A 20,772-nucleotide genomic window follows, 5' to 3' on the forward strand; every position below is an offset into this window, starting at 1 on the left:
GGTAGTTAGTTCACAGATACCAGGACTTTCACCTTACGATTCCATTTCAATCTTGAACTCTCAGATCACTCCCACACTATCAAATCCGTTGTTCCCAAAACTGACTGTTGAGAAATGTTTTCATTTGTTCGATATAAATGTGTGGTCATGCTTTCGTAAAGCCGTCATCATTCGGCCTTCCCAGCTCATTTTGATGCTATTCGATACCGCGATTCACATCGCTCAATAGTCATCACTATCATACTCATCATCCGGCAACAAGGCCCTGTACCTTCGACTAGCCAGGTCCTGCTCCAGCCCACCGTCAGACTCAGGATCAACGTAACCTAAAGATAATACGTCAGCATCAACAACAATCAACAGTATCATGCTCGAAAGCTGAAGGAAACATACCTCTCCCACCAAACAAACTCAACGCCACGGGCAAGAACACCAACGCATGCAGCGCGGCCCAGAGCACCAAAGCGAGCCAAACGCGGAAATAGTAGATTTCGAAAATCTTGCTGCGGGTGAAGGCCAGGACGATGACGCCGAGGAGTTTGGTGACGGTGATGCCGCTGAAGACGCTCCCGCCGACGTTGACGAGGGCGGCCCACGCGCGGGCCTCCTTGCCGCGGAACTTGGACTGAGCGCGCTCGAGGATGGAGGCGGAGGGGATGGTGAAGGCGCGGGCGATGTGGGCGCAGAATTCGACGGCGATGCCGACGCAGATGATGATGTTGACGAGGGAGACGGCGTTGAGGGAGACGCCGGCGAGGGCCATGGTGCCGAGGATGTCGATGACGGTCATGATGACTGTGATTGTGACGACGAGGCCGGTGAGGAGGGAGCCGAGGAGGAGGGAGGAGATGGCGAGGATGAAGGCTAAGGCGGCGCCGACGAGGGCGGTGGAGAGTTGCACGATGGTGCTGTATTGGTCGAAGAAGATGTAGAATTTGGAGTAGGGGAAGACCTCGATGTCGTGGCGCGAGCTGATGTCGGCGGCGATGCGCCGGGCGGAGGCGTAGGCGTTGATGAAGTCGGCTTGGGTTTTGAGGGGGGTGTGGGTGGTTCTGAAGTGGCTGGCTGGGATTGTTAGGCGGCCTGAGTCAACGACGACGGCGTCGCCGTATGCTGCCGCGCCGCCGTAGGGGCAGTCCTCTCCAGTTGGGGCTTTCAACCACCGCTTGGCATAGACCGCGAACTCCTCGCCCTCTGGCATGCCGAAGAGAGTGCTATTCCAGGGTGGGTTGCGGTTCTCGAAGCAGGTCTTGGATCCATCCACGCAGCATTGGTCAAGCTCCGGGTTCAGCCACTGGAAGAAGTCATCGATCCAGCTGGCCGTCGCATCAGAGATGTAGCTGACTTCTGGCCTCTTGCGTTCCTGCTCAAGGATGTTGGCGAGAGAGTACTCCTTGCAAGTGGTGAAGCGAGCGCAAAGGTCCTGCTGATGGTCTCGCTCCGTCACATTCAAGTCCTTCGTGACAAAGTATACCGGAGCCCCTTGGTCAAAGTATGCATCCAGGTCGTTGAAGTAGTTGATGAGGTAGCTGTCCGAAGGCAACGCGATGCGCTGGTCCAGTCCAAGCTCAACCGCAGGCAAGAGGCCAATGCCTGCCGCAAAGAAGCCAAGAAAGATGGTGATGATGGCCACGCGGGTCTTGTTGCCTAGAATTGCAGGTGCGTAGTACTTGCGGATGAATCTCGAAAGCCAGCCCTCCTCGTCTACACCACTGAAAGGTGCTCCGCCATAGCCGTTTGGCATGTGGTGGACAGAGTGGGAGCGGCTGAGTTTGACGCAAGGAACGCAGTCCAGGCGACCATCTTCGACACGTTGCTGATTGAGAGCCAGCACGGAAATGAACATGGTGACTTGCAGCAAGGCGTTGATGAACACCGCTCCAGCAGCGTAAGCTGCAAAGTTGCGCACAGCGGGCATGCCCACTGCTGCTCCCAGGGCAAAAGCAACAGTCTCTGTCGTTGCAGAAAGCAGGATTGAAGGACCCATGCGACCGAGTGCCCGTGCAACGCGGTCTGGGACTGATTCATCTGCATGGCTGATATTGACACGCTCGAATTCGTGGACGATCAGGAAGATGTTGTCGACTCCCACAGCTAGGACCAAGAATGGAATCACCTCAGCAATGATGAGCGTTGCTTTGACACCAGCAGCTGCGAAAAGCCCAACCGACGCAGCGACGGACATCAGTACGATCAAGATACCGACGATGCCCAACATGAACTTGCTCTGCACGAGGGCTCCCAAGGGGTTGCGCAAGATCGTGCCAAGAGTGACAGTGGTGCTGCCGAGCGCCAGAGAAGCGTAGATGAACATGACGACGTAGCTGATGACAACGATCTTCGCATCAGTATTCGTGTTCTTGTTGAGCTCCTCTTCCAGACTGATCTCAGTGCTGAAGCTCAGTCTGAGGCCTCGCTCAGCGGCTTCGCCCTGGATATCTTTGAGCAGACGCTTCGCACTTTCTTCCCATTCTTCTGCTTTCTCAAGACCAGGGTCGCCCGGATTGAAGTTTGTCACAACCCATGTAGTGACAAGTGCGGTTGCGTCGGTAGCAGGCTGAGAAGTTCGGTTGTAGCCACCAAGCAGACGTTCGGCTGGAAGGGGAAGTTGGAACTCCGGCAAGCACTCAACATCTCCCGGAGAGCTGGCGCACTTATTGATCTGCTCTTCCCAATCGCTGAGATCTCCACCAGTAGACGTGAAGTAGCCTGATACCGACTGCACAACGCAAGCCTCCCCTGTAGGATTGTAGCAGACATCCTTCAGCGTGTAGCCATTGCCAAGACTCTTCTGAACGCGGATTCTCCGTTCGACATCAAACCACCAAGCAAGGTTGTTGTAGTCCACCACGGGCGCAGGACCAGCGTCTGTAGTATCATTGACCAAGAACGCCTGCTGGGTGCGGAAGAAAGGTCCAAAGTTCGAATCGAAAAACTCCTTCTCCGTCGCTGCTGCCGAGTTAGGAGCAACCCAGAGCTTCACAGGATCCGTCTCAACAGCGAACCGCAACCAGCCGAGACTCAAGAGACCGACAATCACCACGGATGTAACGATCGTGATGGCGGGGAACTTGGAGCAGATACGCCCCAGGTGGCTGAAGATGCGATCGCAGTAGGTGTTGACAATATATGGCTTGGTCGGTCGGTCCATGACTGCGGCGTTGTGAACAATGTCCCCTTCATCCTCATCATCGCTTGGGGAGGCGTCTTGTAGCAGCTGAAGGCGTTCATTCTTACTCTTTCTCCGCTTTGCTGCAGCAACATGCCCAGAAACTGCCAGGACAAGGAGTGCGATGAAGACTGAGTAGACAATGACGACCGCAAAGCTCAGGCATGGCAGCAGTCCAACAGTACACTCTTCAGCCTCGGTGACCTCTGGCAATTGTGGACAAGCGCCTTCGCAGTCCACACAAGCACAGCGGTATGCCTTGTCGGTGGTATTGCAAGAGATGGCCTCATCCAGAATAGTCTCCATGTCCTCAAACGACTTATCCGGGCGAGGGAAGTTGATCTGGAACGGACTCCCAAAAGGCTTCTTATCACCCAAGAACTTCAGAAACCGCGTATAGTTCTTCGCACCACCTCCCAGCAAATCCATCGCCTTGCCGCCCGTCGCTCCCAGCTTCACATCTTTACAGCTGTTGTAGAACCCGCCTCCAAACTCATCGCTGATCAGCTGGTCCAGCTCCGTCACCAGGAACTTGTCGCCCTTGGGCGCCGTATCCGTGACGTTGACGAAGAGTGATTGATCCGGCGAACACGTAAACGTGCAGAACAAATCGTAGAAGTTCTTCTTGCACGCGGGACACGTGGAGATCAGGCCATTCGCCGTGCCCAGGTTCGACTTCAAAGCCTTGAGTTGGTCCGCGTCACAACAGACCTTACTCTCCGCCCACTCTCCACCGCAGAGCGCTATCAGATCTTTCCGTAACTCTGGCTCTGGCTCCTCTGCAGGTCCATTGTCTGGACAGGGGAGTTCTGAGCCAAACAAGCTCTGCTTGCCACACTGTCCTCGTATGGCGCATCTTCCAGCTTCATGGATCTTGGTCAAGTCTGGCTCTTTCGCGGCGTTCGCCAATGAGGAGACACTCGCGAGTGATAGCCATAGTATTGGGTCCTTCCACCTCATCGCCACCTCCTACGGTCGATTGTCGACCGTTCTCCGCAATCAACAGCTCACGCGACCGAGGTTGGGGCTTCGTTGTCCGTCAGGCAGGGGTTGTATCGAGTGGCCGTCGTGATTATGTGGGTTGGGAGATGGCGGTCGTTTGATGTATACTGAGTGGCAGTATTCACACAGTGTTGGATGTAAACAGAAGCTGCCTGGGGAGCTCGAGGGCAGATGCAGCGACGGCAGCATGAGATCATCGCCAACACATGCAGAGCCTCAGGCCACCAGCCTCGGACCGCTGCAGCCAAGCCGGCACGACAGCTGTTAGCCAGGAACAGGACAATACCGAAAGCATGCCAGACGGCATGATCTGACTTGATCTGAGACTCTGCTTTCTTCAGCAACCTATCTGACATTTTCTTGTCGCTCTGCGCGCGCCTTCTGCCTCCGCCGGCGCCTATTATAATTTACAAAACTACTCGCTTGCCCGCTAGAATGCCACAGGCTGGTATATCACATATCGACCGCAATAAGCAATGCCACATGCTCCTCGCAGCGCCTGGTAAAAAGTCCCGCTCTCTCTCCGCCCTCGCGGTCTGTTACGCAATGAAATGTTTCGGTCATCAGCCAGGCAAGCCGTGTCGCTCAGCGGTCGGTCGAGCCACGACGGTTGAAGGGTCCGTTCTAAGAATCGCCTCCAGCCGGCGCGGCAGGAGCGCCGTCACCACGACCGCCTCTGTCGCCGCGTCCTCCGCGTCCTCGGCCACGGTCACCTCTGAAGCCTCCTCGACCACGTCCTCGGCCACCGCGTCCAGATTCGCTGTCGCTGCCCGTCGTCGCTCCGCCGGCTGACTGGTATCCTCCTCTGCCCTCTGGGCCACCTCTCTGGTTTGTTCCACCACGGCCAGTACCCCAGCCTCCAGCACCGCCAAAGCCGCCTCGAGGAGAAGATCTGTACTGGACGAATCTCACGCCCTTGAACTTCTCGGAAGCCTCCTTGGTGGGACCATGCTTCAATACTTCTTGCATCACCTCGGGTGTCGCGAAGTGGACGGACCATCGACCACCGTTGGCCTTCTCCACTCTCTGGATCTTCTCGGCGTCTTCAGGGGTGAAGAGCTGTTCCTTGACCTCGTCTGTAGTGTTCAATGGCGCGTTCGTGATGAAAATGCCCTTCGACGGCTCCTGCTGCTGCGGTGAGTGCACGTTGGCCTGCTTGTCTTGAACAGGAGTGTCGGGTTTGGGCGTCTCAGCTGCGGCAGTTCCGTTCGTCTGCGGTGGTGGAGCAGTCGTAGTACCGTTCGTGGTGAGCGTTGATTGCGGTGTTGCGGGCTTTGGGCCTGCCGGTCCACCTGCCTGGGGCTGCTGGCCTGGCTTTGGCTGCGTGCCTTGCTGCTGGGGCACAGGACCACGCTGCTGTTGTGGTAAGTTACCTTGCTGAGGTCCCTGCTGTGGAGGACGGGTCTGCTGCTGCGCCAATGGAGGTGGCTGTTGTCCTGGGGTTGGCAGGTTGCCGCCTGTTGGGGCCATTGACGCATTTGCTGGAGCAGACGGGACGCCTTGTGGCCTCTGCTGGTTCTTGCTCGAGCGGTGCGAGAAGTTGAACCCTTGAGCGCGCATTTCAGTGCCAATTCGTCCCTGATCAATGTCCAGAACGAGCCAGCCGAAAGCTGCGTCAGCCAAGTTGAAGTTCCACATGTTCTTGAATGCAGACTCGTCCACGTTGCCGGCCATGGGCCCGCCGCCGAAAGGATTGCCACCGCTTGCTACTGCCGGCATCTTCGACACCAGTTCGAGCGCAAATTGCAGAAGCTTGTTCTGGGCTTCATTCTCGGCCACGGCAGGCTCAACCTCGTGCTTGACAGTCTCCCAGACGTCAGTAAAGGACGCCTTGGAGGCAGAGAGCTTGCCCCGGTAGTGATCCAGCGATGGGTTGACGGAGAATTCGTTGTACGAGCTGCCGTATCGGAAGTGCAGGCCTGCCGATATCGAGAAATCTGCCTTGAGCGTCACAGAAAGCTGGTTGAGCAGGCCTTCGCGTGCTGGTGAAGCGTGTGTGACGAGTACTCGAGTCTCGGTTGTGTCATAGACGCGGTTGGCAGTATCGATGAGCTCTCCCATTTGCAGAAGAGTGGTCCACATAGTACCCTGGCCACCAGCAATGGTTGTCCGGCCCTCGCCATTGTCGAAGAGCTTGTGCATGACCACAGCGCCACCGAGACCAAGCAGGCGTAGCTTCACACCGCCGACATCGAGTAACCGCGAATGCGATTCATCAATGACGTGCAGGTTGTCAATCTTGTACTCTTGTGACCGCAGCTTTTCCAGGACCGATACGTCCTCGCAAGCTCCCCACACGGTGAAGACGGGGACCTCGAGTCGGAAGGTCTTGTTGAGGAATTGTGGAAGTTCCGACAGAGGCAGGTTCTCTCGCTGGAAACGCTCTTTTATGGAGACTTGCGCGCCGCCAGAGCGTGCAATGTCGGCCTTGACTGGTTCAGGCAGGAGCGGCGAGTATTGGGCTACATGTTTCAGTGTCCTGTTTGAGGTGTCAGCTTTGCACCTGCCACGTCTCGCGAACTGCTGCCTCTTACTTCTCTGCGATGCGATCGAGCGAGGAGCCGTCGTAGAAGCCGAAGTCACCAGTGTGAATGATGTAGTCTGCTTTGGCGTTGCGCGCGAGGTCGTTCAGTTGCCGCAGGTTACCTTGCCACAAGTCAGAAAACCTTTCAAGGCCGTGTTGTCTCATCTCTTGTCATGTCTCACCTCTCACGTCGGCAATGCAGAGCACGCGGGCGTGGCCGATTTGTTGCACGCGACCTTGGTTGGGTTCAAGAGGACGAGCACCAGGGACTGGGCCGCTAGGCTGGGGTGCCGCGCCATTTGGGAGGTAGGCTTGCGAATAGGCGCGGGGCTGCGAAGGAGGTTGTTGCTGCATGGCGGGTGAGTGAATGTTCTGCGGGCGGAGGGTCGACGGGCGAGTGTCCAGACTTACAGCCATGGGCCTCTCTGGTGTGGAAACTTCGAAATGGAGTGCGGGTCTCGGGGGTCAGCTGGGAAAGCGTCAAGCGCGCACGGCGATGGATCGAGGCGACGGCGAAGATGGAATGCGTTGAGGGCCGATGGGGGATGTGGCCAGTAGTGAGGTGATGATTGAAGAAGAAGGCGCCGTGGCAGGGTGATGATGGACTGCTCTGAAAGTGCCTCTGACTTTCGACCTGTTTGCCAGCGGCGTCCGTGCGCCGCTAGCGAAACACTCGGAGACGGGACGCTCCTCTGTTGCCTCACTTTCGCACACCTTCACATGCAGCAATGCAACACGCTCAGTAGCAATTGAGCAGAGGATCTCGGCGAACATCTGAATCTAGAATGCTGCGAGATCTGCCATCTTCACAAGACGTCGGCGCACGGCGTTCACAGCACGCGCGTAGATGCCTTTCATAAGACGGGACCTCGAGGGCACATGTAGGTGGTGCGTTCATCTGTCCTTCTGCTAACTATTTATATCCCTATTTCCGTCGGCAATCCCAAGTCTGGTCCAGGAGCATCAGCATACAAGGAGACATGGCGCCTTATACTCCAGCTGCCTGGATGCCGGACTGGCCTCGACATTCACAAGAGCCTCGAAAGACTCCCTCGCCACAACCATACCATGGCATGGAGCTTACATTTCCAGCTGAGATCAGTATCAAAGCCGCACCACAACTCGGATATCGCCGCCATGAGTTTGGAAACAGAGACAGTCAAATACATACAATGGATTCCACTCACTCGGGCGACCAACCACCGTACCCTGTCACGCCTTATCTGCCCCAAATCGCAGTTCCAGAGTCTCAGACACCTCGTCTGGTCGAGTCAGGGACATTTCTACCCAGGAATATGCAAAGAACGGCGTCGGCGCAGGACAAGGCTTCTTACCAAGAACATTACTTTCAGCCGGCACGTCTTCTCCAACCGAAACAGGGCTTCATGATTCTCCATGACGAGCCAAAAGCGCAAGATGAGCAGCGTTTCGGAACGTTCGTCACTAATGAGGCCGGATTCCTCATGATCAGGCCGTTGCGAGAAGGATCTTCGCGATACACGAACCACGACATGGATCATTCATTGATTGAGCATGTCGAGACCGCCGAGCTTTTCGTTCGGAAGCGATGGAATATCTCGAGCAATCACCATCGAAAGCGCGCTGTCGTCGAAAGCAAGGCACTGTGGCAGATCAAGCACGCGGGATCGTCACCGCATACCATCGGCATCTTCGAGACCTTCTTCGAACCATGTTCTATCTATTGCAGCATGATCACAGAGTACTGTGACTGCGGTACGCTGGAAGACTTCATCAACCGCTACATTCGAGAGGCTAAGTCGACTCCTGAAGCCTTCGCTTGGCACGTGCTGTCGTCGTTAGTCTCAGCTCTGTGCATGTGTCACTATGGCTTGAGCGATGCGCAAAGCCTGATCACTGTACAGCCTTGGGCCACGCTTTATCACTTCGACGTCCAACCTGGCAATATATGGCTATCTTCTCAAGACACAGCATACCCACGGGTAGTGCTTGGCAATTTCAGCTGCGTGAGCAGTCGAGTAGAGGTGGAGTCGGGAGAAGCACATAACGCCATCCAGAGATACGGCACTTCTGCTTGGCTACCACCAGAAGCCCACCCCAACCAGCATTTTGCGGCGATCCTTGGCAAGTGTACTGACATCTGGCAAGCAGGGGCTGTCATCCAGGCCATGTGCTACTTGATCCGTATACCAGACATGACCTTGGCTGAGAGGCCATGCGGAAGCCGGTACTCCTTCACACTCAACAACATCATCTCGTGTTGCATGAACTGGGACTGGGCCAACCGACCCACTGCGGTCGACCTGATGAGAGAGATTGAGAGGGGGAGACATACACTAAGATGGAAGGCAGACGGCCAATCGAGATACCAGGATCGTAGGTGAATGCGATACTGCCCTTCATCATTGGGCACTGTTTTCCATACTCCACTCGTTCCAAGTCCTCGTGATGACGGTTCCTTGTCGCCTGCCGCGATTAGCCAGCTTTTGAATGTGAGACGGTCATCTGAGATCACGTTGATACCTAGTGAGCAACGATGAGTGACCGGCAGTGAAGCTCACTGCTAAGCACATGGTGACACGATAGGCCAGGCAGAGGTCGGAGTTGAGAGACAGGACCCCGCCATTGCTGCTTCCCGGGCGGGACCACGACATGACGAGCAGCTTGCATGCGCCATCACCACTACTGCACCATCAACATTGAACACCTGGCGCGTCTCTTCTCATAAACAGTTGGATCACCGTCCCCCGCTGTTGACGCCGTCGAGTCAGCTTCGCGACAAAGTCGAGCAACACCGCCCTCCACAAAGACTCATCGCCCCCTCGTCGCCACCCGCGAACGCGAAGAGAACAGTCATCGCACTCTGCCCACCACCACTTCCGCACGAGCGACCACTGCCTCAGCCAATACACACGCACGAAACACGCGCCCCTGGTCGCATCAGAAGGAAGTCGAACCTCCTTCTCTCTTCTCTCCGTGGGACTCATCCCGTACGTACTTCGCCCCGCGCCTTTAAACACGCCGTGATCCCGCGTGGTCACAGCGAGGTGCGTCTGTCGAAGTCAGCGGGATATTCCCTTCGTGAACACATCTCCGGCCTATGAGCAGCTCTCTGTGGAAAGCTTTTTATGAAGATGATGTCGATACCTTTCGGCAGTTGTTGGAGACCGCGGCCTACAATGCGCGCCCGCACGCGGCAAGAGGAGGATCAACACTACACAACGCCTTCATAGCCAGTCCAGCGCAGCATGGTACATCGCCTATAGCTGGGAGAAGCCGCAGGGCTACTCCCGCGACGCCAACAGGCGCAGGCATCGTCTTGACCAAGGCCGACATCAACTGGCGGGACTCACTTGGCTTGACTTTGCTACATCATGCAGCATCGTCAGTTTCGGACACCGCGATTGGTTTTGCTAGTGCGATCATCGAGCATCCACTTATAGACCTGTATGTTCAGGACCTGGAAAACGGCTGGACAGCCTTACATCGCGCCTTCTACTTTGGAAACATCACAATCGCTCGCCTGATCCTGGAGCGCGACACAAGCGCCACCTTTGGCAAAATAACAGGCAATGTACACCAAACACTGTCCCTCATCAAAGTCAAGGACAAGGAAGGACTCGGTCCACTCGACCTGTACGCCTCCACCATCAAAGACCGCACTCTGCGGCCAGAAGCATTTGGACGGCCCCGTTCTGGGTCGACTGGCAGCGACGAGGAACGTCCTGGCGCCGACACCACGGATCACGATGGAAGCGGTACTACTCGTGTACCATTCATTGATATTCGCGGCGATCAGCTACTTCACTTTGGCAGTAACAGGAATGTGTCACTTGGATTTGGTGATCAAGACGATCGCCAGTTTCCCGAGCGTGTGTCGGTGCGCAGGCCTGAACATCTTCTGCGGCGATTCTATGAAGAACACCTGGAGGAGCACGAAAAGAAGTGGGCACCATACGACCCTTCATACGAATCCAAAGCATCATCTGTACCTTCGATGTGGGTAGAGGATATGCCTTGGATGCCGCGTTCCCAGCCCCTTGACATACAGGATGTCCAGATGTCGAAGCTCCACACTGCCGTACTGACCAAGGATCCAGAGGCGAACCTGTACATGTGTGGCCATGGTCAAGGCGGTCGACTTGGTACTGGAGACGAGCGCACTCGCTTTCACTTCGTCTGCGTTGAGGGCGGAGCGCTTGCTGGCAAGCGTGTTGCTACTGTTGCACTTGGACTGAATCACACACTGGCACTCTCCGACGAGGGTGAGATATTCTCCTGGGGCAATAACGTACATGGTCAGCTTGGCTACAGTCTTCCGAAGACCTCCAACGACGAAGAGCCCATCAGTACCATACCACGCCAGATCTTCGGTCCGCTCAAGCGCGAGACTGTTATGGGTATTGCAGCTTCTCGAATACACTCAGTTGCGCACAGCTCGACATCGCTCTATGTCATGGGAAAGAATGACGGACAGCTGGGCATCGTCGACTCTGATGCACGATCGCTCGACATACAGATCACGCCTCGCAAAGTGGCGGCTTCTCTCTTCAGCTCCCCCATTGCAGCGGTTACTGCTATCGATAGAGCTACCGTCTGTCTCTTGGAGAATCATGAAGTTTGGGTTTTCGCAAACTACGGATACGCCAAGGTCCAGTTTCCTTTGGAAGGCTTTACGAACTATTTTCTGAAGCAGAGCTTCCTTGTGACCACTTACGATTCGGCGCCAAACAGGGTCTGCAAGGTGATAGCCGAAGGCGACACCATTTGTGCATTGTCAAGCCGGGGTGAGATTTATACAGTTTCCATCAATCAGCGAACAGATAACCAGGCGACCACATCTACCACGAATCCGACGAAGATTCGCAGTGCCATCACACAGCCTCAACGCATATGGTCTCCCAAGAAAAGCAATATGGCTGCACGAGATGTTGGACTTGACACTGATGGGAGCATCGTTCTCACCACGGAAGAAGGGAGTGTGTGGAAGCGGACCAGGCGTGCTACGACGAAAGACGCCTCTGCCTCGGGCATTTCAGAATACAAGCCAAAAGACTACAAGTACTCTCGAGTCCCTGGACTGACCCGTGTACTGGCTGTGCGAGCGTCTGGGCATGGAGCTTATGCCGCAATTCGCCGCGATTGCGACGTCTTGCAAACGCAGGTGGTCGTGGAGGATCCAACCCTATGGAAAGATTTGTTCCCACTCCTCTCCTTGGGCAGGCTCATCGATGGGCATACCGAAAGTGACAATGACGAGGTCAAGCATCGTTTCTGGCAGGGCACGAAGAGGCCTAATGAGCTGTCGATGTTGAAGAAAGCCGTCATTGGAAGCGCCGATATCGATGCTGATCTCAAGAGAGTGTTTGAACATCCCGACCCGGAGTCTAAACACGACGCATATCTCGCGACGACGTCCTCCGAGGTCAAGATCCCAGTGCACAGATTCGTGTTGGCTGGACGAAGCCGAGTCCTTCGCCGAGGATTCCGAGATCTCTGTGAGACCAGCACTTTCACGATACCTGACTTGGCCGTGTCTGAGCTTGACGAAGAAGGCAAAGCCGTTGTGACGTTCCAGGGCATGGATATACTTACAGTGCTCGATCTAGCCATCTACTTGTACAGCGACGCTTTTGTCGACTTCTGGCATTTTACTCGCAGCGCTCCCAAGATGGCTTATAGCTATCGTCAAGTACGAACCGAGCTGATGAAACTCGCGACCAAGTTGGAGTTGACAAGGCTTGAGCCTGCAGTCCGGCAAATGGTAGAGCCACGGCCGTGCTTGGACATGGACCTCGAACTCGCCTTCAAAGATCCTGCATACTTCTACGATTGCGACGTGATTGTTGAGCTGCAAGATGGCGAAGTCAAGGTTCATAGTGCATTGATGTGCGCTAGGTGTCCGTTCTTCGAGGGGCTCTTCATGGGCCGCGCCGGCGGACGATGGCTGGCTGGTCGAGGCGAAGACGAGGAGGTCACCGTCGACTTGAAACACATCTCATCAAAGACCTTCAACATGGTGCTTCGCCATGTCTACTGTGATACCGGAGCTGAGCTGTTTGATGACATCGTCAGTGTCGACACCGATGAATTCCTGGACACTGTCCTGGATGTGCTGTCTGCTGCCAACGAGCTTATGCTTGATCGCCTCTCGCAGATCGCTCAGGCTATCATTGGACGATTCGTGAACGTACGCAATGTCTGCGACTTGCTGAATGCGATCTCTCCAAGCTCGGTACGCGAGTTCAAGGACGCTGGCCTGGAGTATCTTTGCCTCAATCTCGAGGCTATGCTTCAAGGCCATCACCTGAACAGTCTGGATGAGGACCTGTTAATTGAGCTCGACGACGTGGTTCGAGCCAACCAGTTGGCCTGCATGCCATTCGCAAAGAGTGGTCGTGCTGAGCGGATGTTGATGGAACGTCATCCCGAGCTCGTCTCCATCCTCGAGCGGAACAGACAAGCCAAGATTGACTCGGTAACACTTCGATCAAAGTTTAGTAACATGGCAACGTTCGCGCCAGGGTCAGTTGGTGAAGATCCTGCTGCCTCACCGATGCAGCAGAAGGCTCGTAGGAGGTCTTCGACTGCGGTTAAGGCAGACACGGATCGGCCTTCGCTCAAGGCCAAGGCGTCCTCAAGGGATATGATGTTTGAGATGGACGAAGAGTTCGGCACAGGTACCTACTCGCCTAGGGAGTCTCCAGCAATTCGACCCATGTCCAGCCCTCGTGGATTGGATCCAATACCTCAGGAGACTCCGCCCGAAGATCTGTGGTATGACGCTCGCGGTAAAGTCCTACCTTCACCGAGGCTGGCACCACAATCTGTTACTCCCGGCGCAGCTACTCCAAGGACGCCCAAATCGCCGCACATGGCGGGCAAGACGCCACCAAACACCGGCAAGCCATGGAGCCTCACACCTCTTTCATCGAAGACCGACATGAAGGACATCATGGCTCAAGCAGCGTCTTCCACGCGTCATTCAACTCTAGCGCAGGAGCTCCAGTCTTCCAGATCACCACTGTCAGATGTGCCTGCCCCGTTCAGTCTGCCGGGGCCGAAGATGTCACAGAAAGATCGAAAGCGGATGCAGCAGATTCAACAGCATGCATCAAGCGGTTCTGACGACGGTGGCGACCCGCAAACGAGCAACAAGCCATTTTCATGGCAGACGGTCGCCACAGGAAAGCGTCCTGGTCTGAAAGACGTCATTCAGAGCGAGGCTTCCGGGAAAGGAGACGACGCTGCTGCTATTAGATCTTCAAGCACGCCACAGCTGACCATGCGGCAGACTGTTGCTCACCAGAAGTCCGCTGCTCCTCCCTCGAAAACCGCCATCGGCCCTGGACATCCTCCCATGCAGAATCGAAGCATCTCCGAAAGCAAGACCCAAGAACCAGCCGCAGGCAGCGTCTCCCATTTCACCAACAGCAAGCCAATACCTCAATCGATCCGCCACCAACCACCGGTAGAGCCAGTCTGGGGCTTGAGCATGCCCGAGATCGTAGCCCAGCAGCAAGCCGAAAAGGACGTCATCAAGGAAGCCGCGGCGAAACGGGACTTACAGGAAATTCAGGCCGAGCAGGAATTCCAGGAGTGGTGGGATAAGGAGAGTCGACGCGTGCAAGAGGACGAACAGCGTGCTGTTGCGGCCGCAGCAAAGGCTTCGAAGAAGAACAAGGGCCGTGGTGGGCGGTCTTCTAGAGGCGGGAAAGGAGGGGGAAAGGGCAGGGGCGAGAGTAATGGTGGTGCAAATACGAATGCGCAGCAGCAGCAGAAGTGAGCCTGCGAGGTTTTGGGAGACGATATACGATTCCACCGTCGTCGTCTTTGAGACCCAACGCTGTGCTTTTTTGTTCTTGTACATGTTTTGTTAGTCACATGTTCCACACGCGATAGATTCGAATACGATAGATGCTGCACTTTTGCAGACAATCATGCGGACGAAGCAGAACATCTCTTTTCATCGTCAATGTAGCTTGAGAGATATCTATGTTATTCCTTCCCCGGTAGACCACACCTGAAAGTTGATCGTATCTCTTTTTTCGACGTAGATGGGAATGCTCAATATAAGCCTCCCCTCATGAAGCAAAGGCATTGGAACCTCATCCGCGTTTCAGGATACAGTAAGGTAAGCCTTGCTGTTTTTCAGCCCCTGTCCGAGCGGTGAGACCTGACGCTCATAAATGTGCCATCTCAAATGGAAGCTGCTTCTGTATATGAGACAAGCGCATCTATGACTTGCTGCATGTGGCCTCAGACGTGAACAAACGCTATGAGGGGCGGCGTTTGGAGATCATGAGGCTGCGACGTAAGAATGTGTGTGTCTCTCTTGGTTGAAGATCGGGTCCTGTGCTCCCACGCTTTCATCTGTCCTTCGCAGATGTCGTGGCTGGACTTTTACCACGACCCGGTTGCGGATGTTCATCATACCAGGTTAGGATCATCAATATTCCAGGACGTTCTTGATAGCGTCATATATTCTCGTGACATCCGGGATCTGGAACTTCTCATATGCCAGTCCTGAATGCGTCGACCAGCCCGCCACACGCTGCACTGGGGCTTCCAGTCGTAGGAAACATCCTTCCTGAACGGTGGCTGCGACTTCTGCGCCTACGCCAGCGTTGACCATGCTCTCGTGTACGACGATGCAGCGGCCTGTCTTGTTGACGGAGGCCATGACGGATTGACGGTCCCAGGGGTAGACGGTGCGGAGATCGATCAGTTCCACGGAACATTTCAGGTCCTTCTCTGCCGCCGCCAGGGCGTTTTGGCAGGTGTATAGCGGTGTGCCGTAGGAGATGATGGTTACGTCTTTGCCTTCTTTCAGGACTTCGGCTTTGCTGAGAGGGAGGGTGTAGGCTTCCGCTGGGACGTGCTCGACGGCGGCTCGGTAGAGGATCTTGGGTTCCATGAAGATGACTGGGTCTGGACTTTCGATGGCTGCGAGAAGCAGTCCCTTCGCTTGTACGGGGGATCTTGGAACAACGACTCTCATGCCTGGAACGTGTGTGAACAGCGCCTCTGGCGACTGAGAATGATACAGGGCTCCGTGGCCTACGCCACCACTCGGCATCCGTATCACCATTCCACCGCAAGCCTGTTCATCAGCATTCGTTCCTGCACGATACCGGATCTTGGCCGCCTCATTGACGATCTGATCAAACGCAGGGAAAACATAATCCGCAAATTGAACCTCCGCGATAGGTCTCATCCCTTCCACGGCAGCTCCCACGGCGAATCCTACAATCCCTTGCTCGCTGAGAGGCGTGTTGAATACGCGGTGGTCGCCAAACTCAGAGGCCAAGTTCATGGAGCACCGAAATACGCCGCCGAAGGCTACATCCTCGCCAAAGAGGAGGACGCGGGGGTCAGAGCGGAGGGCATGGGAGAGGGCGGAGTTGATGGCTTGGAAGAGGTTCTTTCTGTCTGTGGTCCCATTTCGTGCTTCTTGGGAGAGCTCCTGGTTGGCGAGGGCGGCTTTGGAGGTGTGGTGGAGGAGAGGAGTTGTGCCGTAGTCGGTTGGAATGTTTAGTCTTGCCTTGGGCGGATGAGAGGCGTAGTGTCTTCGTATTGATGGCAAGATCTGTGAGGCCAGGCTCCTGGGACTACATGCTGGCCGCATCATTGTGTCTGTCGTGTGAGATGGGAAGACATTTGCTGTTCCGTGGGCATCGTCAGACAGCTATACATTGCGCTTAGACTCGGCTTTGGGGTTGGCTGGAGTTACGCGGGGACGACCAAGATGGAGTCAGCACGTGACTTTGATGCCTCAGGCGACAATAAAGGCACAAATCCCTCACTTCGCGCCAATGCCAATGCTTGTCAACACGTGCTCTAGCTTGGCCGACACCCCGCTTCCCGCCGCTACGAAGCCATACCATGACGTCTCCCAGCGCCGTCATACTGCCGGCACGTTGGCCTGCGATAGCGTGGCATTGGGCCAGGTTTGACCGCCGCAAGCCACGCAAACTCGCTCGCGAACTGTTGGGGCATTGGCCGATGTTTGGATAGCTTTAAAAGACCCAAGCCAAGCCCTCCTGCTCACAACCCTGCCCAGAGCTGTTGCTGCAGGTACCACGAGCTCTCCATACCAGCAAGAATGCTTGTCCCGTCTTCCATCGTTGCCATTGCCGCCTTGGCTGGCAGTGTCTCTGCTGCTGCACCTCGCCAGCGAAGGCAGAAGCTGGACCAGACTCTGTTGACCGATATCGACGAGATTTCCCAATACTGGGGTGAGGCAGACCGATCCAATGGCAGTGATGGCTCTGTGTAACGTTTCGTAGGCCAGATCTCCACGTACCGTGATAATGCCGCCGACTACTTTGGTGTCGATTTCGTCGGCCTCCCAGACAAATGTCAAGTCGAGCAGGTCCATGTCCTCCATCGCCACGCCCAACGCTTCCCAACCTCAGCCTTCGACGACGGCACGAACGATGAGCGCTTCGCTCAGAAAGTCGAGAACTTCACAAAGGCCCACCCCAATGCCTCCTTCACAGGCCCTCTCGCGTTCCTCAACACCTACCAGTATCAGATGGGAGAGTCTTACCTGACTGGTATTGGAGCTGCTACCGAATTTGCCTCGGGCGTGCAATTCTGGAACTACTACGGCAGGACTCTCTACAATGCCACTGTAGGACAGGTCCAGTACAATGGATCCTACGTCAATGGGACTGCTCGTCCCAAGCCGGTGCTTCGAACCACGGGCCAGAGCCGTATCGAGAACTCGCAAATCTCGTGGTCGTTGGGATTCTTCGGTCCTTCGTTCTACGAGACGTCCGATCCAAAGCTAAGCGCCTTCGCCAATGGTTCTCTATTCGATGTTGTGGTGATCCCAGAGGGTGGGACTGAGAACAACACCCTTGCCTCGTACGATTCTTGCTTCGAGGACGTTATCTCGCCCATCACGTATGTTATCACAAGATGGAAACCACACCATGTGCCAAAGACATTCGCTAACGGTGGCCTTTTCTGTTCACAGATACTTGGGTGATAACGACCTCTTCTATCAATACGTGCCGCTGTACCTTCAGGAGGCGACCGCCCGTGTTAACAAGTTCGTACCAGCTGGCTTCAAGTTCAACGTCAACGACACCGTGAGTACACGAGTGAAAAGCAGATCACAGTTACTGACCTACTGAACAGTATGCTATGCAATCTCTTTGCGCCTATGAGCATGGGTACATTGGTCAAAGCGACTTCTGCAACCTCTTCACCGAAGATGAGTGGGCTGGCTTCGAGAACACGTTGGACATCGAGTACTACTACGACTACGCCTGGGTGAGATGACCATCTGCATGAGAATTGGCAAGAGAGATGTACTAACTCTGTTCAGGGCAACCCAACTGGACGTGCTCAAGGTCTTGGATACCAACAAGAGCTCCTGGCCCGACTCACAAAGCAATACATCACCAGCAGCAACAGCAGCGTCAACTACACCATCACGAACAACCCTGAGGACTTTCCACTGGACAGACCATTCTATGCGGACTTCACTCACGACGACATTATTATTTCCCTCTTGACGTCGATGTCGGTGGACTACTTCAGAGAACACCCCAGCTTGACCCAATTCCCTCCAGATCCTGACCGACACTTCATCTTGTCCCACCTGACGCCTTTCGGTGCTCGTCTTTATACTGAGGTGATTGGATGCGCAGGTAAGAGTGAATCAAAGGAATAGACTGCGCTGTGATCAGGGTAGCTAACCATTGTTCCAACGTACAGACTCCGATCCTACTCCTGAACTTGAGCAGAGAACAGAGTACTACCCAACACAGTACGGCTACGATAAGTCAAACGCCCCGAATAAGTTCATCAGAGTGAGTACCAAAGAACAGTACGCAACTTACATTCGACCTCCAAGCTAACGCCCCCTTCTCAGATGCGCCTGAACAACGGCATTATTCCCCTAAACACTATCCGCGGCGGACAGTGCGAAGGACGAATCGACGGTCTCTGCCCAATGGACGACTTCATCGCCAGCCAAGAGGAGGCCGCAAAACTCGCCAACTACCAATTCGCCTGCTTCGCAAACTACACCATCACGGCGCCTGGCAACGGCAACGACTACGACGGGACCGTCACCAACTCGACACCTGGCATTGTCATCCACCCCGGCCAAATCACGGCCGAATATCTCGACAGCCTGTCGTAAGAGCCCTACGTAAATTGCACGACTGAAACGGCTGAGTTGATGAGGTTCATGACATTGACTGACGCCTTGTACATATGACGAGCAGAGATGATGATGAGATCTGATAGACGCCACAATATAGAAGACCTAATCAATCTCGAATCAAGACGGACCCAAGACCCAAGACCCAAGACCCATCGCGTCGAGACAACTCGAGAGATAGCAATTCCCAAGTAGATGGACGGACGGAGAAACCACAGATCTGGCTGAATCGACCTGTCGGGCTCATCATCCATCACATGTGCATTCGCCGCCTGTCTGGAAACTTCGGCGATCATCACGTCGTCTATTTGCAGTCGTAAGATCTACATCAGCCTATAGTATTGACATCAAACATGGTATAGTACCGACGAGGAGAAAGCAATAAACTGACAAGCTGTAAAGTCTCGTCTGAGCGGGTCCACTCTTGGCCTCCAAGTGAACGAGGTTTCTTGGTTTTCGTCTCTGCAGACAGGCAGCCATCATCAAGGGCTGCATCCTCATCCTCATCCTAGCATCAAGAATCTCATGCGAACTTCTCCGGCATCTGGAGTGATCTGCAATGGCCTGGTTCGCTACTCACCTAGAAACATTATGGCAAACACGACCCTGAAACACCCCTTGCGCGGCTTTACCTCCCCGCGCATACCCATGGCTGAGATTTATAGGGCCTTGGTTTGGGCTTCTTCTGAAAGAAGGCAATCGAACGGGAAGCTTCTTCTTCAACATGGACATGGGCATGGACATAACGCCCGGGGAGGTAATACCAGGCCTTCCTAATACAGGCAGTCCAGCATGGCTAGTCAGGGAACATTTCCAATTCGAGAGGCATGCTATCCTGGCTGGCGACTCGAGAGTGCTGGAAAGGGCGAGCTGAAACTTGGAGACATTGGCCTTCGATAAAGTCTTTTTTTGATGAGTTTGATTTTGACGAGGGAGTTGGCATCGCGGATGGGATTTTGGCCGTTTTTGGCCACGTGCACTGAGTTTCTTGACGCAAGTCTTTATGGATTATGGATTTTGGGAGGTTGTGGATGGAGTAGTTGCTCGCGGAACTGGAAGGTGTGATTGATGATTTGGAAGAACTGACTTCAGTCGCTTCCATACCTACGAGAATGGATTCGTCGACCGCATGCATCACCCAACCAACAAAAATTCCCTCCCTTCCCTCACCGTGTAACCACCCGCCACCCAACATCACGAGACTCAAAGGTCGCACAAACCAGTGACCAGCCCCCATGTCTCAAAGGTCTCCATCGTATCCTGTACCACCAGCACCAACTCCACCTTTCTCCACTTCCTTCAAAGGAAGGAACGCACAAATAAATCAATTACCCTGCACGACGCCGCATGCCCGCATCATGCATGCATGCACGATGCTTCGAATGCATCTACCCACCTACCTGGTCAGGTCAGGTCAGTCAGTCATCGGTCGTGTGGTACATATTGCATCCCCCCGGGCCGGATGTGCCGAAGGCTGTACTGGGTGCCGACATCACCTGGTGCGGCGTGGTGGTTGTTATTGTGACACGGCTTTTTCTTTCACGCATCCACGCACCTACTTGATCGAAACAGCCTTGGCTGCGTGTATGGCACATCTTCGCTTTGTGTCATCCGGCAGGTACAGTAGATCGATTCGCGAGGAATCGCTAGTTGTCATCATGGCGACTGATGTGAAACCGGGCGATACCATCCATCTTTGATTGATAGATCTCTCGTCCAAAACGTCCCACAAGTGGCGTCCACTCCCCTCCCGGGTCTTCGGAAGGACACCTGCATCAGAGAGAAGCAAAAACCCCATTGTGCAGTCACAGTCCCATCAAATATCGCATGCAAATCACCGATATGACTCGTGGCCGCCATACAACGAACGCCACGCTGTATCCGTGTCCGTCCGTCGGCACCTTACCTTCCACTTCC

The 20,772-nt window shown here is 54.9% G+C and overlaps 6 protein-coding genes across 6 annotated transcripts; 3 read left to right on the forward strand and 3 right to left on the reverse strand.

Moving 5' to 3' along the window:
* Positions 1–222: 222 nt before the first annotated feature.
* M409DRAFT_18319 (uncharacterized protein) lies at positions 223–4,129 on the reverse strand (the record flags this gene model as incomplete). Its single annotated transcript, XM_033804448.1, has 2 exons — positions 223–326; positions 394–4,129. The coding sequence occupies 2 exons, from the start codon at positions 4,127–4,129 to the stop codon at positions 223–225; spliced, it is 3,840 nt and encodes a 1,279-aa protein (XP_033672091.1).
* Positions 4,130–4,795: 666 nt separating this feature from the next.
* M409DRAFT_63575 (uncharacterized protein) lies at positions 4,796–7,049 on the reverse strand (the record flags this gene model as incomplete). The annotated part of the gene is made up of 3 exons (XM_033815661.1): positions 4,796–6,650; positions 6,706–6,817; positions 6,878–7,049. 3 exons carry the CDS (start codon positions 7,047–7,049, stop codon positions 4,796–4,798), a joined length of 2,139 nt encoding a protein of 712 aa, XP_033672092.1.
* A 626-nt stretch (positions 7,050–7,675) lies between these two features.
* M409DRAFT_18321 (uncharacterized protein) lies at positions 7,676–9,058 on the forward strand (the record flags this gene model as incomplete). The annotated part of the gene is made up of 1 exon (XM_033804449.1): positions 7,676–9,058. The coding sequence occupies one exon, from the start codon at positions 7,676–7,678 to the stop codon at positions 9,056–9,058; it is 1,383 nt and encodes a 460-aa protein (XP_033672093.1).
* Positions 9,059–9,774: 716 nt separating this feature from the next.
* On the forward strand, positions 9,775–14,460 carry M409DRAFT_18322 (uncharacterized protein; the record flags this gene model as incomplete). Its single annotated transcript, XM_033804450.1, has 1 exon — positions 9,775–14,460. One exon carries the CDS (start codon positions 9,775–9,777, stop codon positions 14,458–14,460), a length of 4,686 nt encoding a protein of 1,561 aa, XP_033672094.1.
* Positions 14,461–15,123: 663 nt separating this feature from the next.
* M409DRAFT_50674 (uncharacterized protein) lies at positions 15,124–16,305 on the reverse strand (the record flags this gene model as incomplete). The annotated part of the gene is made up of 1 exon (XM_033811593.1): positions 15,124–16,305. One exon carries the CDS (start codon positions 16,303–16,305, stop codon positions 15,124–15,126), a length of 1,182 nt encoding a protein of 393 aa, XP_033672095.1.
* A 474-nt stretch (positions 16,306–16,779) lies between these two features.
* M409DRAFT_18324 (uncharacterized protein) lies at positions 16,780–18,834 on the forward strand (the record flags this gene model as incomplete). The annotated part of the gene is made up of 7 exons (XM_033804451.1): positions 16,780–16,912; positions 16,964–17,585; positions 17,659–17,773; positions 17,823–17,957; positions 18,013–18,337; positions 18,405–18,499; positions 18,562–18,834. 7 exons carry the CDS (start codon positions 16,780–16,782, stop codon positions 18,832–18,834), a joined length of 1,698 nt encoding a protein of 565 aa, XP_033672096.1.
* Between the last annotated feature and the right edge of the window lie 1,938 nt (positions 18,835–20,772).

This window comes from Zasmidium cellare, assembly GCF_010093935.1.
Source record: "Zasmidium cellare ATCC 36951 unplaced genomic scaffold M409scaffold_5, whole genome shotgun sequence".
NCBI lineage: Eukaryota > Fungi > Ascomycota > Dothideomycetes > Mycosphaerellales > Mycosphaerellaceae > Zasmidium > Zasmidium cellare.